This window comes from Ornithodoros turicata, chromosome 4 (assembly GCF_037126465.1).
Source record: "Ornithodoros turicata isolate Travis chromosome 4, ASM3712646v1, whole genome shotgun sequence".
Taxonomy (NCBI): Eukaryota; Metazoa; Arthropoda; class Arachnida; order Ixodida; family Argasidae; genus Ornithodoros; species Ornithodoros turicata.
In genome coordinates, this window is record NC_088204.1 from 12,540,673 (window position 1) to 12,557,571 (window position 16,899).

Consider the following 16,899-nt stretch of genomic DNA (forward strand, 5'->3'; position numbering starts at 1 on the left):
GGTCTCTGGAACTGAAAAGAAATAAGTCAAGACACCGGTACAGCGGAAGAGGGATAGAAGGGTGTAGGTGCAGGCTAGCTGGTGGATAAACTCCATGATAGGCAAGCCTGCTTATCTTGCAGGTCTTTTTGCTATTGAGCATTCGTGTTGTGTGTTTGCGTGCCTTGCCCATCGCTCAGGCTGGCCTATATCATGGAGCGGAATAATGAGCAGAGTTTTCGCGTACCGCCTGGTGCAGCTTGCATGTACTAGGTGCCGTGCGCCTCTTTCATCGCAGTTGCGACTTAGACACACACATCGTCGCGGCGATTCAAGCCTCAAACCACCAGCGAATTCGTCGGCACGTTTACGGGCCATAGAAACGACTGAGAATTAGTGAACGCGAAGACACGGCCCTACAACGTGAGCGTCGTCAAATGCGGAGAGCTGCCCTACGTGCTGCAGTTATGCGACGACAAACTGTTCATTCTGAACTGCAAGATGGGCGTAGTTGTCGGGCTGGTTCATTACGATCGGCGGTACGATCGACGAGACCAACGTCTTGGAGCGCGACCCAGACGAGCGAGAAAAACTTCGGCGCGTATGGCTTCTGAGAGCCCCGATATCGGTTCCAAGCTGCGCGTCAATAAGCGACTCACCGTCACCAGTATGCCGGGTGTGGTGTTTCACGTCCGGGTGACTATGAGCAGGAAGCACGCATTCACCACACACAAATCGCATATTCAGCGAGATCGTCTTTGACTTGAAGCAAGGTACAGCATCCAGCAGCTTGTTCACGTAGCTCTGTCACGAGTTACACCGATCGACGGGTTATACCTCACCAACTCCAAAGGCGAATTCAAGTTCTACCACTCCAAGGGGTCGCCCAAGATAATCGAAGTGTGAACTTGAGCAGCGACTCCAGCACAACCATCCATTGCATGCGGCATGCGCACAGGTCTAGAGGTGCCTCGCTTTCGCGCAGGGCGAACCATCAACGTTCCGCATGACGATGAAATCAGAAGCATGATTAGGCATGCGGCCGGGGTTACCATTGGCGCGATACGAAAACTGCTCGTCGCCATCGGCATCAACACCCTCCGCGATGCGCGGTATACATCGTGCCCTATTATATCTCACCATGTACAGGTCTCGACAAAAGACCTTTCCTTCTTGCCTGCCTCATTTATTTTTTTTCGTAATAAACATATCTCCCCCCCCCTCGACAAAAGTTTACGGAACATCGGAGAGTGGCGTATATCTTTTTTGGAGCGACACCCTCACAACAAGCAGGAGTCAAATATAGACTTACAGAGACAGGTAACTGGGTATTCCATGCACCTCTCTGTGTGCCTACTCCCGTACGTTGCTAGGATGTCGCTCCAATCAAGAAATACGTCGCTCTTGTGATCCGTAAACCTCCTGTCGGGATCTTTGTATACGTCCCAGCATCGGCCACACAACAATCGTTTTCACGTCGCAGATGGCTGTCACGACAAGACCTGACTGGATGTGGCTTCTACAGCTCAGTGGCCTTACCGCTTGAGACCAGTTGACTCTCCCAGATGCTCTCACTACGGTGCTCTAGAAGATTTAGAGCACATTCCTCTTCATTGCCCACACTACCAACCCAATCAGCTGGACTCTCGCACCCTCTCTCTATCAAAATTGCTTGGTCCCTGGCCAAACCCAGCAACACCAACGCTTTGCCCTCAAAGCTCTCTTGACCTTTTTGGACACCATAGGACTTCGGTCCTTATTGTGACGGGGCTCATCATTTCATTCCCCACATCACCACCAGCGATGGGGTAGCGTATCGCCCCTGGCGACCGAGCTTCCCATTTATCGTCTCAAAATGAAGTTGTTGCTGCGCACGCCGGCGATTTCAACCCAGAAATACCCCCAAGCGAGGACGCCTTCTTTGACTCCGAGCTCGACACGTTTGGATTGAGGCTGGCATATCGACAACGACCGGCCAGATTGCGCTGCAGCCACCACATATAGCACTTCCCATATTATCGCTCTCTGCTTGCCGTGTATGATTCCATGAAATGATCGATCCTCGGCACTCCATTCCTCGCACCGCCGACACGTATAGTTGTCCGTAAAGATATGAGTTTTTCCCCAGAAAAATAAAAAAAAAGGTACTGTAATGTTACACGTAAGGTTTTCCCCAGAGGAAAGACGATAAAGGAAAGGTCGTACGCATTTTGTGCCGCACCATTTTGCACACTCTCGAAGCCTTGGAGGGCCAAGCCGGCCGTTCAAGATTTACCCTCCATAAACGATATCATGATGGATTGACGAAACTGGAAACATTACTTGGTTCTTTGCAGCGTGTGTGCACTTAACGTTTTACGTGGTAGACGGGGGGTGATATAAACAAGTGACCTTCTCTTTCCTTCTGAGGAATAGGGGAGATGCTGCTTAGTAGCGCTTCGTGTATGACGGTGGAAGCCTCCGGCGAAGGAGGGCGCCATGACAGAACGTTCCTATTCAGTGTTGTGCGTAACGCCGTTACAGTAACCGATACTTTTTTCGGTATCGGTATGTGGATCACGATACTTTTTTAAATCGGTATCAGAAAAGTATTTCAGGTCAAAAATGTATGGTAACGCGATCTCCTTATCGTTACCGATACTTTTTAGTGCCCCACCCTTTTTTCACCGACCATATCTCTAACTATCATTCATTGTCACTGGTCTGCGTAGCGCTCAACAAGAAGCCTGTGGACACTCCTACGTGCTCTGTAACACGAATTATACCAAACGCATGTTCACTTTTTTCTTCGAACCTGGAGGAAATAACCACGCTGCGCTCAACAGAAGAGTTGAGGTCAACGAACGGAGGTCAAGTCTTTGACAGTGCGCTCTGCATTCCACGGCTAAGCTGCCGTGTCGCGCGGAGTCATGCTCACACATACTGTGGTATTGTTAACTTCGGACAGGTTTGTTGGTCATTAGACTCCACGGTATGTGTGGGCCAGACATTAACAATTTGTCATATTGGCCTCTGTCAGCTGCCGGAGAAACCACGGCCTGCTAGGCTCACAGAAGACGACTTTGAAAACCAGCTATTGATAAAAGTCAAGCAACATGACCGAGCTACATAATGATGATAATAATAATAATAATAACTTTATTTTTGTTTGGGTACACCAAAACAACCGCAAGGGTCTATAGGCTATATAATAAATACTGCCTTCTCCTAATTTGCTATGCGGTGTTCACGTAAGAGTGATTTCTATGATGCATCATCTTCGTATCTCCACCAGAAGTATCGGCTAAAGTATCGCGCTACTTTTTTTAGTAACGGTTGCGACACTCCGTTATTTAGAAGTATGGATATCGATATTTCGGTACCAGATTTCGGTAACGGGTACAACACTGCTCCTATCCAGGTGGAAGAAGGCGGGGTGAACACAACGAAGGGCCCAGAGAACAAGAGATGAACTTACTAAGGCGTGTCAAGACAGCCATGTTGACCAGAGTCCATTATAGAGGTAGCAAACAAAACAGAAGCAACCACCATGATTGATTCTTCTATACCATGGACTCATTTTACGGGCGCTTCATACATGTAAGACCACACATTAAATGCTGAGCATAAATACTTTTATTTATTTTATTCATTTATTGTGTCTTGTTTCTCAATGCCGGCAGTGTAGTCTGCGGAACAAAAAAACAGTAAGGAGGCTGACATGCCGTGCGTATATAGGCATACTGAGCAATACGACTCAGGAGCAGCAAGCCAGCTCGCCTAGGCTAACTTCCACTTAGGACCACAAAAAATAAGAAGAAGATAGAGTACGAAGAAAGAGGCAACACAACCAGAGACTTGTGAAGCAGCGCAACATCTGAGGCAGGTGCACTGCAGGGAGGTCGTGTTAGCACTGCGATAAACATATGGGATCTCAGTCCTGTTTTGTGCACAGATGAAAACTTCGGGACTTTCTATTTGTCGCAGTGATTCGGGGCAACATTGCTTGGTCCATGGCCAAATCTAGCTCACGTATACGCTGTGCTCTAAAAGCACTTGTAAAGTTCTTGGACACCTTAGGACTTCGGCCCTCATTGTGAGGTAACTATTATTCCATTCCACCGCATTACCGCCACAGACGATGAAATTCCCCAATCGTCATCAGCATTCAAATAAAGTTGTCGTCTTGGGGATGCATTGCAAATACCACTCATAGATATTTAGGTGGTACAGTGCTGGACAAAAGTTTATGGAACACGTTCCGGCACATTCCTTTCTCAGAGAGTCACGACAGCAGGGAATGGTACCGTGCGGACTTGCAAACAGGTGACTGGATTACCTAGGCACATGTCTGCAAGTCAGCATGGTCCCATTCGCTGCTATCATTTCACTGTTCTGAAGGAATGCGCCGGAGTGTGTTCCGTAATGTTTTGTCCAGTCCTTTACAACAGAGGAAATCGCATATATACGATGTCTACACGGATCATACAGAGAACACGATCGTAGGTAAGGGTCCGCGGTGCCCGTACTGGACAGGCTAAAGTTAAACGGCTGTTGAAGTAATGGATTGCACTCCTGTCGCTTCTCTTATGCGGAGAGGTTCATGCTACTAGAGCGTTAGTGTACTCAAAGTGGCTAGTAATTCCTAAGGAAGCGTGTGATCATCTGCAGGGCCTCCTTCGGCTTGTCCTCTGGTACCATATGGCCAGCACCCTTCAAAAAGAAACACAATGAGAAAGTAATTTAACGGGGACACTGGGAACAAATTATGTTTTAAGTATTATTACTTGACGGCTATCCGACCTTTCACTTTTTAACGGATACTGAATAGATGCTTGGAAATTACGAACAAGTAATGAAGGGAACTATATAGACATATCTGACACATAAATGTGTCTGATTGGATTCAACTCAATGGAACACCAATCAAGGTTCGCTCAAGAGCAAACCTTCGTTGGTGTTGGTTGTTGGAGTGCGCCACGAGCCACATCACCTTTGAGGGCTGTGGTGGTATTATTTTTATTTCGAAATGTTTAGAGTCCCAACATTTGATAGGTACCGCAACACCGGTCAGCGGGGAGACACTCCATGGTATCATCGTTCAAAATTTAATTGGGGGTGTTGACAGCAATTAGATTAAATTGCGATGACTAAATAATTTGGTGACCCAACGTATCATTTAGAAACGCCCTCAAAATATGCATTTCTTGATTGTCTACCTGGTGTTTTTACAGTTACAGAGTTACAGAGAGTGTTTTTACAGTTACACATGTAGGCGCACACAGATAACAAAATAATACTTATAGTAGTTCCATTCATAGCGCCACGAGCGCAGGATAACGTGCGGACAGCGCCATGAGCGACGCCACAGTGCTATGTTCCTCGATTGATGTTTAATTAATAACATATAAATCGTATTAATTATAACAATTCTTTAATAAAGACTCTAGGGTTCTTCGACATGCGCCGGGATCACGTAAGTTTTTTTTTTTTTTTGTCTCGTATCGTGGTACCTCGTATTTTGACGTCCCTCATCAACTAGAATGACTATTCTTCTCTATTCGTCTCTATTCAAAAAATCAGTTAACAAGCAAGCAACTGAACAAGAAACAGCAAAACTCACTTTTACCGTCAGGAAAGTCAAGTTTCCCTTGTGGGTTCTGTGATATCCAGCCACTTGTCCGTCAACCAGCCACTGGTTATAACCAGATGTAGCCTGAAATAACGTTTTCTTTTTCTCTCTTTTTTTTTTCTTTTTCAAACGTAGGGCGACTGCTCATGTGTTAGGCAACGAGTTATAGATCGCTTCCAACAAATTTCACTAATTTTGAGAGGTCAATCTGGGATGCAGCACAACGTGGCGCAGTATCGAAATGCTACGAGTTCAGGACTACCCACGTGCTTCATGCAATCTGATGAGCAACGCAAAGAAATCATTGCCAGTGCCAAAAGGGCCCTTCATTCCTAAATATTTAGCTACTGTCGTTTAGAGATCGCACCTAGTTACCTTTTCACTACTAAACCTAACGTTGATTCAGCAGTGACTTTTATTAATCTTATCTAATACATTCGTACTTTATAGCTACTGTGTGTCTCACGCCGCGTCGTACACCGATAATAGTAACTTTTCTTACCTCGTACCCCAGCGAATCAACAAACCACTGGTCACCAAGGTAGTCACAAACCGAGTCGAAATCGCCATTGTAGATGAGCGCCCTCACGCGACCTGTGTCCGCAAGCTTCTTCACCACTTCGCTCATGGTACTGTACTGCACTGCGTAGTTGGAGTGGACGGCACTGAAAATGAACACGGTGACGACAATAATTAATTGTCTAGTTAGCATGCAGTTATCGAAGAAATCAGTCTCACGGTATCATAGTGCCAAATGGCATTCATCGTCATTCACCGCCTTCCTCCCTCAAGTAATGGGACAGGTTGCCCCTCGGCGGCGAAACATCCCACTACATCGTCATTACTTATTTGCTGTTATTGTCAAATGGCAACTTGTCGTAAGAAAAATGTCGCATTAAAATGTGGTGATGGTGCCGCCGAAAACCGGCATGCCGTTGTTGGCTACACTTATGTGGGCTGCGTCACGAGTGTAGCCTCGTCCTCCTGGTCTGCGGACAGTGCGAGCGCGAGCGCGCCCTCGTGGAAACTGCTCTCCAACGCGTCGATCAACGCGAGTTCGACTTAGCCAAAATTCTCGGGCCATGGTCGGACCCCGCACATCAGATATGCAAGGCCTACGAGCTGTTGCTGAGTTCCTCTCCAGCACTGGATTAATGGACGAACTCTAATAGGACACCTTTCCATCATCATCATTTTCCCATCCCTTCCACAAACGCAATGGGGTAGTGTACCGCCATAACGGCGGAGAATGACCCACCACATCATCATCCCATTTATGTGTGTGGGTGTGTGTGTAGCCAGGATGAGATGAGATGATGTGATAACACATGAAGGAATGATGACGACCGACAGTTAAGATTTAGTGCAGTCACTGCCAGAATTGGTGACAAGTCTGAGCGGTGCTCGTAGCCTTTGAGCGAGCCCAGATTCCTGGAGAAAGCAGACGAGGCTGTGAATTTTGGGGTGTCTCTCCGTGAAAGAGCCTGTGGGATGTAGGACATCATCCACCGTGCAATTCCTATAATGGCCAAGGTATTTCTCCCGCACTGCAGCGTATGCGCAGCAATGAAGCAGGATGTATTGTATGTATATATGTACCGACATCCTCTGACCTTTCCGGTGAAACACCCCATCTCATCGTCATCATTTATTGTTGTTGTTGTTGTTGTCTGATCTTTGCCGCCGCGAGCTTGGACCATTAATGGCGGCCGTAGCGTGCCTTCCCATGCTGCGACCGCCATTTTTGTTCCGAGGAGGTCGCGGCGAGAAGGGAAAGGATGGCGTTACTTTCCCTAGTACAGTGCCTTTGTGAAGAGCTGGGTTTCTGTACTGCGGAAAAGTTCTTTCAACATCAGATCAGTGATTTTGCAGGATGTCCCGGATCGCAGGGTTCTGCATAAGAACTATTTGGGCTAGTGCCGCGAAAATGTGAAAACGGTAGTTCCAGGGCGCGGACCAAATAATAAATAGTGAAGTCACCTGCTGCAAAGAACCCATTTGAGAGGCGACTCTTCGACATGAAGGGCCGCTTTCACGTCTTTCCGGTTGAGGTATTCAGTGAGCGATCGGTCGTTGATACAAGGCGGCGAAGTGAAGACTTTGGGTTTCAGTGCCTGAACAAAAGCAAAATACATCGAGTAACACATCGTCACTGGGCTTCTTCCCTTACATACACTCTAAAGACAGAACTTCACCGCATAGCACGTTGTCCGCCAACCATTCCCAAGAATGGTAGGGTTATCCCTTCTGATTCGAATAGAGAGGGGGCGTACGACCCCCTCTCTCTTCGAATCACAAGCGATAACCCTACCATTCTTGGGAATGGTTGGCGGACAACGTGCTATGCGGTGAAGTTCTGTTTTTATTATTTTTTTAATTCCGTGTTAGCACCGCGAAGCACCTCCTGCTATGAGCGACGTACAGATGTGGACAGATGGAGAGAGGATAGTAGGAAGGAGTGGGGGACAGGGGGTTAGTATGCGTCCTGGGCCGACTTCAGGGGGAACTGTGCCGACATTCGTCTGGAAAGTCTTCGAAGTTCTGTTTTTAGAGTGCGTCACTTCATTAGGTTATATACAGGGTCGAGGCAACGAACAAAAGGTCGTTATCCTCCTCCATCTTTTTTATTTAACAGATTTGTGGTTGCTCTGCAGTTCATAGCACGTACCCGGAAAGGCAGCAAACACAAGAATCGAAGGGAATGTGTTTCTTTGCGGAGATATAGGGTGTGACATCCCTAAAATTAAATTACACGGGGATGTTAAAATAAATTACCTACTTAATTAAATCACCTGACTTGCTTCGACGGTTCGTTCCATGCACGACCGTCCTTTGTACAGCGCGAACCTGAAGAGAGGCACAGTGCTGCTGGACAAAAGTTTACGGAACGCGCGAGCACTGTATTTCCTCCTTGGTGCGACACCCTAGCGGCGAGTGGTCACGGAGTGAACCAGAGTGCCCGCACCCCGCAGCCCGCATCCGCCCACCTATTGCCGGTGTCGCGCCGAGGACAAAATATACTGCTCGCGCGTTCCGACTTTTGTCCCGCACTGTACAAAGAAGTGACAACGATACCGCTGGACTAACCTCTCTTATTCATTGCTACAAACCTGTTTATACAGGGAGTTTTTTTTTATCAATTACAGATGTGTGATGTGATGTGATAGAAAAAGAAAACAATGGGGATTTAATTCCCGACACAATCAGACTGGCTACCCCAGACCACTTAGCCGCAGTTAGTTGAAATAAATACTAAAAAAAACGGAGGAGACTCGGTAGTTTGAGAAGGGGGAGGGGAAGACAAATATCCCGTACTAATGGGAACACTTGTCACAAACGAGGGACCAGAAAGTGTCACAACTTACAGATGTTTTATATCACGTCCAGATAGATGTCGTTTTTGCAGTTGAGTTATACGGCCTGGTGGACCTCCTCTCGAGGCATGTAAGTACTCGGTGGCTAGTAATCACTTCAGCACTCATCACATTCGATAACAGCATAGCAGAGCTCTCGTCTTTTTAAACGTTCCCCCACCCCTTCTTTTCCCTCTCTCCCTCTCTCTCTCTCTCTCTACTAGATCTGGAGTAGCTTCTCCCGCGGTGAGCGGGCTCAGATCTCCTTTCTTTTTCTCCTACCACCACCGCCACCACCATCATCATCATAGTAATTGAAACTTAGTGAAAAGGTGCGAGGGGATGTCCATTTCCATGGTAACAGTCTGCCCCTCCCTAGGAGAATTCCTTCTTTGGCGTCGCACCACTGACAGATGCGAAAGCACATTGTTTGTAAATGTTATTACGGAAACATCGAGACAGGTGAGGCTTTTGCTGTATATGTATAAAGACGGCAACGTTAGCAAGAGTGCGTAAAACACGTGCAGTTAGAGATGGTTTGTAAACGTGTTGCTCAGGAGCTGTCTGAATCTGAAGTAGTCTGTCTGTTCCTTGTGCCTTTTGTTGGGTTCAACACCTCTAATATGACATACCAACTACCTCGCTTCAAAACCCTAGTTTTTGATCCCCTTTACATGAGAGATATTGTCCAATCAACGTACCTCGCTGAAGTGGCTGACCTTCCGCATGTACAGGTTCCGGACGTTGTGTACGTACGCTATTTTAGGATCCGAGACGTTGCGTTCACAAGGCGCATAAATGTTGTAGGGGTTCAGTGCGGCCAGGTTGCGCCAGGCTGAACTAACCTATATTAAAGAACAAATTCAGTTAGTAATAAATTTACCCGAATTGTTCAAAACAAAACTAGAGTATATAAATCAAATAATTCGTTATTCTACTACGATTACGGAACTCCAGTTTATTCTCGCGTTCAATGGAAAATGGGGACCAACATTTGCCAATAAACAAATATAACGAATATCGACCATGGCGAATTTCAAATATACCGGATGCAACGGACATCGAATGTTCAATATAGCGAACATAGCATATGCCGAATTTCAGGATTTTCAGTGTATGAAAAATAATGGATATCGAATATCGCGAATTCCTAATATACCGAATACAACAAATGTCCCCGTATATCAAGTATAACCAGCGTGGCGTTTCCGGTATACCGAATTCAACAAATGTTGAACATGTATATCGAATATAACGAATACCGAATAAAATATATATCGACCATCAAATGTTTTCTTCCGAAGAAGACATTACAAGGAAGAATTAATCGCGATTAATGCAAATAAAAACGGGCTGTGAATATACATGCACTCACTCTCTACTACTCACTATATTACGGGCTCACTCACGTACACTCTTAGAAATGAACTTCACCGCATAGCACGGTCCTAGCCAACCATCATCTCGACTGATATAGTTATCTGCTCGGATTTGTTGAAAACGGGAGGCATACGCCTTTTTTGTGACAATTATGAACAGCATAAGTGTCACAGAAAAGGCGTACACCCCCTGTTTTTAACAAATCAGGGCAGACAACGATATCATTCGAGATTATGGCTGGCTAAGCGCGTGCTATGCGGTGAAGTTCATTTTTAAGAGTGTACTTACATACTATTCACTCACTCCTGCACTCTTCTGTGCAGCTCCATCTTGGACGTTGCTCCGTCCTAGCAATCGCTCGCGTTTTTTGCGTCGCGCAACAGTGGTCACCTCATCGCACATGCATATCTACACACTACGTGTAAATCGCATTTTTCTCTAAAATTTGGATTTGAACCCACCACCTCCTAATTTTCGGCACGCCCTTGGCTACCACGAACGAGCGGGACGCCTTAACCTACTCGGCCATGCCACTCGTAAAGTTGTTCATGATGCCAGAAAAAATTAAATAAATTGGTACGCCATGTCTGTAAAACGCGTCTCTCTCTCTCTCTCTCTCTCTCTACTCTCTTTGAACTCACATCATTCAGACATGACATGCTGCCGATGTAGAAATCGCACTTCTCCGTCAAGGCGTCTTCTTTGCAACAGTGCTTTATCATGCTTCTCCACAAGCTGAAATAACAAAAACAATAGTAGCACTGCAAAAAAATGGATAGTTAGCCGTCTGAACTTCAGCAGTGCTCGACAATAACAGTATCGTTTCGCAACCACGTGGCCCGCGACGGAGACCTTTTTTCAAATAGTGTAACGCAACATTGCTTACCGTGAACTCCAAAGTCCATGATAGTAGCCAAAGTAGAGATTAGAAATCTCGAGCTTCTCCCCGTCAAGGTATCCATTTCCAATGGCGTATCCCTGAAGATTGGATTGGATTGGATTCGATTGGACTTCGAAGTACTAACTAACTGAGACAGCATTTTCTATATAACGTTTAGAGGACTTGCCTTTAAATTGATGTCATTATCACCATCAAGGATGCGTTGTGCAAGCATTGGTACGTAGACCCCGGCGTAGCTTTCACCCGTGACGTAGAATTCGTTTTCCAGAAAGTTCGGGAACTTGCGGAAGAAGTCCATGATGGACAGGTAATTGTCATCTGCTGTCTGATCATCGCTTGTTCTGTAGTCATAGTCAATCGGCTTTGAAGGGTCGTAGGAGAATCCGACTCCAGCAGGTGATTCCAAGAACAGGACGTTGGCAACCTGGTGGTGGTAATGGTCAAGATGTAACCGATAACTTAGTAGCTCGGAGCACAGGCTCCCAGGAATGTTAGGGTTATGTGACTTCGTTTCATTCCGTCTCCGTGCTGTCAGCACAAAAACGATGAGATTCGTGTATTCTGCTGGTGCATATTATGCGATGCTTCTAACTCGACAAGGCAGCTTACTCCACCGAAGCCCACAAGTGCATCGCGTCGGTCGAGTTAGCCTTAGCACCAGTGTCGTTATAGCATCACGACACGGTTCGATGCGTCGACGACGGTCGACGACGGTTCACACATAACGATTCGGATTGGTCAGCGGTATAACGCCACATTGCCGAACATACCAGAAACACTGGACTGCAAGAATGCTAGATATCGAACAGAGTACGCAAGTCGAAGGCAGTTACAGAGCGACGCTCAGACACAGCATTCACGTTGTTTGCGAATGGCTTCCAGCCACAATCTCCATATTACTTTATAATCCAATCCAATCCAATCTTATCTACAGCAAAGACCACGCTGTGTAGACTTGCACAACCACTGTTCATTCCATGCCGTCAGAAATTCGGGAAAATAACTCGAGAAAAAAACAAGTCCGAACCTCCAATGACCAGCATGGCGGATAGATGAAGCAGCGAGAGATGAAGGCAGATGCAAACCATTTATGATCTGACTTCGGTAGACATTAAGCTGCAATAAACTCGGTAGTCTGCTGCTATGTTCGCCATCGAGGGTTTGCATATTTACGTAGCAGATTTTCTTCTAAGTTTCTGATCCGGTTCAAGGAACTAGGGGTTGTGAAGGCCATGAAGTGCGGTTCTTGCTCAGAGCGGCGCCGTCCCGCTGCAAACGGCAGATCATAGGGACTTCTTCTTAGCGGGCCTTTAAAGGGATTGTCGCGTCCGTTTCGGTCGATTCCGTAACTGTAGAGCCGTTTTACTCCTCGATTATCACGCCGAGAATCCGACGCGAAAAAACGCAGTAGTTTCTGTGCAATTTGATGCATTGCATGGCAAGAGTAGAAGACTCATGTTGAGAGTATTCCGGAATTCCCTTTCCGGAAATCGGAGAAAACGTCACTCGCACAAGGCCAATGAGGGAACGCTCGGGGACAAGTTCAATCACAGGGCGGCCGGAGGGCCTCTGGCGATCGGCAGGCGGGTGGGACGGTGTGTGCATGTCGCGTAGAGTCTGTGATCGGCATGTGGATATCAGTCCTGGGTTAGCGTTGGACATGTTCGTACAGCCGGGCGTAACGTCAAATCTCACACGACACGCTCGCATTAGAACCCACACGAAAGTCGTCGTATTTACCGAGGGCTTTTCACTTAGTATATTGCGAACGCAGATGAGCTCGGGGGCAATCGCCTGCGCTGCGCTCCCATTCGTGTGCCTGGCTTACGTCATCGTGATGTTACTATCGCTGGGGCTTCCTTAGCTTCAGAGGGAGTGCGAATCTTTAAAACTCGTTTATTTAATATGTATGCTGTTTTCGGAAGAGAAACTCGGCCAAGCAGACTGTGAAGCGGTGCCAACATTACCGTATCGGTCTCATACACACGTTTCCGGATGCGATAGTCACTTTAAAGGCACAGTCGCATCCGAAAATTCATCAAACGGATATAACTATGTTCGGCATCGGCTGACAATCTGCTTGTTGTTGGTGATGATGATGATGATGAAGAAAAATACAGGATGTTACCCTATAAAAGTCTACCCGCGCCGGCATGCCGTGCTCGCCAATTACTCAATGCAGGCGGTACAATGTGTTGCCTACGTATAAAACTCATAAGGGCATTCCATCATGGTAAATATTGAAGTGATTGAGCACCGTAACGCAAAGTTATAGCGCAAAACGTGAGGTTCCCGTAGTCAAAACAGCCAAGATGGCGCCTCTCAGTTAGCAGACGACATCCCTTTTGGGTGTCGTCTGCTGAGTATGCGTCGGCATTTTTCGTTCCTCACGTTGCTTACTTCTGAGCAAAATACGACAGTTACACGAAAGCGAAATGGAAACTGCAGTTCCATCCGGCTGGCAGGATATGCGACACGTTGTCGTGTGGGGAGCAGCATGTCAAGTGCTCTTCTCAACGCCGCCATCTTGTTTGTTTTGACTATGGGAATTGCACGTTTTGAGTTATAACTTCGCACTCAATCACTGTGAAATTTACCAAGATTAAATGTCCTTATGAGATTTATATAAATATCGCACAATGTGCCACCTGCATTGAGTAATTGGCGAACACGGCATGGCGGTACGGATAGACTTTTATAGGGTAACACCCTGTACTGCAATCTACTTGGCTCTAAGTTTTTTGTACGAAGAATACTTAGATGTTGAATAAATGTATTTTTAAGATCAGTGCTCCTCATCTGCAGAGGTTCCGTCAACAAGACATCAGCGTGACGTCACTCCCTAACAGGAGGAGTGAGAGGGCGGCGTTCAGAGAAGAAAGGTGCCGTCCAGACGCCCGCTCTGCCGAAACATCCCTTTTCTCGAGGCCGCGCTCTGATTGGTGGTATATAGCGTATGACGTTTTCGCCTTTTTCTGGAGAGGATATGCCGGCATGGTCTCAACATCCGGCGTCTGCTCTTGTTGTGTATTCCGGCAAATAACAGTCAAGCTAAGCGATTATTTCGCGTGGGACTTTCGGAATTTTCGGTAAGTGGTCCACGCGGAATAAAATGGCACACCATAGTTTCTAAATCGACTGGAAAGCATGCGAGCGTCCCTTCAATTCCTTCCCTTCAAGTCCCTACAATCAAGCGTCCTCATCAGTAAAGTTTTGCAATATAAATAAATAGGCCGCTATTTTGTAGTCTTGAAGTAACAGTTCAAATCAGACACTAACGCGCACAGGATGATAGATACCTTATTCCAGCTGAAGGGGTTAAGGTGCAGTTGAGGCCGCATTTTGTCGATTCGGAACGGTCCCAGCTCAGTGAGCATACCCCCCAAGGAACTGCACCCTGGTCCTCCGTTTAACCATAGCACGACAGGATCGTCTTGTGGATAGTCTTGACTTTCAACAAACCTGCGGAACGATTGCGTGCAGAATTTGAAAGCCATAGCACATATGTTGAAGGTCATTCAGCCATGCTGAACAGATACTATCTGGGGTAGTCAAGGTGATGTCCCTGGGCTGAGCGCTCTTTACACCAGCACGCACACCTTCCTTAAGTGCTGTCGAATACTGACGGCACTCGCTGTCAGTTATTTTATTAATCGTTCGTTGTATGTGCACCGTAATGTCTAGAAATAAAAGAACCGACAAAATTTGTACGGGCAATTTTACGGTTTGCAAGTGATTTTATAGATTAACTGTAGATACTGTAGAACTGTAGAACTATAGATTAACTTATCTTTTCCAAAGTATACAGTCGCATTATTGGGGAATTTAGAAGGGGAGAAACTTGCAATCCCACAAAACTCGAAACTAGAAAGGCCGCCACAATCAACCCTGACACTGAGGGCCACAAAACAAACGACACAACACATGCATTTCAGATTTGTGCCGTGTTGTTTGTTTTATGTCCCTCAGTGTCAGGGTTGGTTGTGGATGTATGTCGTCACCAGCTCGCTTGCTTCCTTGCCATATTATGGAAAGTCAGGACTCAAATCTAATAAAATAAAACGGACAGATACGCAGCTATCCCCCTTTCACCGTACACTCTGATTGGTCTCACCAATAGTGTAGCTTGCGTGTGGATCCTGCCTTCAGATATCCGGAATAATGTCTGAATTGTGGTTGTTTCTCCAATCCGGGTAGATGGGTAACTTCGTCATCTTTTATGCTCTTACTTGAGCAGTCATAAAATAATAGCGATGCTACAATCACGCCCAAGTGAACCTTCATGATGTATTCCTGGAAGAAAACCATCGGTCGACAGGTAAAGTAAAGGCAGGTAAAGACGGTAAGGTGTCCACTGCCACGTAGTCATTTCAAAGCTTGTACGAATTCGTATACGAAGGAGGTAATCAAAATAGAATTCAAACTGTTAGGAGCACTTAATTTTTGTTGACGAGCTTCCGTGCAGAGTCTGCACTTTATCTGATGAAGTGCATCATTACCACGAGCATTTCCGTCTAACAATGGACAACCTTCGGTCAACATGTAGATATATCTTCCCTGAGCCGGCGACTACTATGTTTGCAAATGCGAACTCAGTTATCTTGATAGTTTCATATGCATTTCATCAACTTTCAGCGTTCGAAACGCCCATAAGCGACCTCCATGGGTGAAAGATCAACATCAAAAGGCACACACGGCTCTAGCGACAAACAACCGCGTCTCTGGTTTCTAAGTACGAACGCTGACAACAGCACAGATTTTCATTCAAAACAAGTTAAATATACAATCGTTCGTTATAAAGAGAAAGGCCACCCTCACCTGCCGTTATCCAGTGTCTAAGTGCTTCCGATTCCGCGAGACTTCTGTAGGCAGTTTTCGAGGCAGCCTACCTTTACTATAAAGCTTTATGCGCAGTAATCGCGCTTGATAAGGCCGACTATAACCTCGTTTCAGACAGTGTAAGACGATATGGGTGCTACCGGGTGCAAAGTAAACGATGCGAACGTAAACGTGAGGACTGGAGACCATAAAGGTCGATGTGGCACAAAAGTGATCCGGTAGTTAGCTTCCGTTTTCTTATTTTGCAGAACACGCTTCCTTTCGCCGTAATATTAATTTGCATTATTCTCCGTCTGTGCTTCAAATATTCTCTTACGTCCTGTTATACTGCTACTGTTAATTTAATTATGTCCTGCTATGTTAATTTATGTCCTGTTCTCTTGAGGGGAGAGCATGATATTGTGCATTGTAGCTCCTGATATTAAATGGTGTTTAAAAAATCTAATGGCCGCCTCCTCCCATTTTAAAGAAATCGGCACACAGAATGATATCATTCGGAATGAGGGTTGGCTAGGAGCGTGCTATGCGGTGAAGTTCTGTTTTAACAGTGTAGAGGAGCACGAAAATACATGACATGTTTGTGTGTGTGTTGTGTTTTTTGTCTAGCGTTCTTTTGATGTTGTCTCACTAACTCCGCTGTCTATCGGCCCTATTCAACGTCGTTGACCATCTCGTCATTAGGACACATCTCATCCTGTCCGTTGTGCCTTGGGGTAGTGGGCAGCACCTCATGTGGCGAATTTCACCATTCATCATCATTAATTTATCTGTTGTTGTTGTTGCGCTTAGGGGATGACAGTTAGTGAAATTGAGGAATATTGTCGCATCAGTCTTAC

The 16,899-nt window shown here is 46.2% G+C and overlaps 1 protein-coding gene across 1 annotated transcript; it reads right to left on the reverse strand.

Annotated features, from left to right (window-relative positions):
* Positions 1 to 3,576: 3,576 nt before the first annotated feature.
* On the reverse strand, positions 3,577 to 16,145 carry LOC135391063 (lysosomal protective protein-like). Its single transcript, XM_064621154.1, has 11 exons — positions 16,043 to 16,145; positions 15,339 to 15,517; positions 14,524 to 14,686; positions 11,391 to 11,648; positions 11,210 to 11,301; positions 10,965 to 11,058; positions 9,645 to 9,788; positions 7,571 to 7,704; positions 6,093 to 6,255; positions 5,582 to 5,674; positions 3,577 to 4,671 (listed from the first exon to the last, which is right to left on the reverse strand). The coding sequence occupies exons 2-11, from the start codon at positions 15,506 to 15,508 to the stop codon at positions 4,594 to 4,596; spliced, it is 1,389 nt and encodes a 462-aa protein (XP_064477224.1). The 5' UTR covers positions 15,509 to 15,517; positions 16,043 to 16,145; the 3' UTR covers positions 3,577 to 4,593.
* Positions 16,146 to 16,899: the final 754 nt, after the last annotated feature.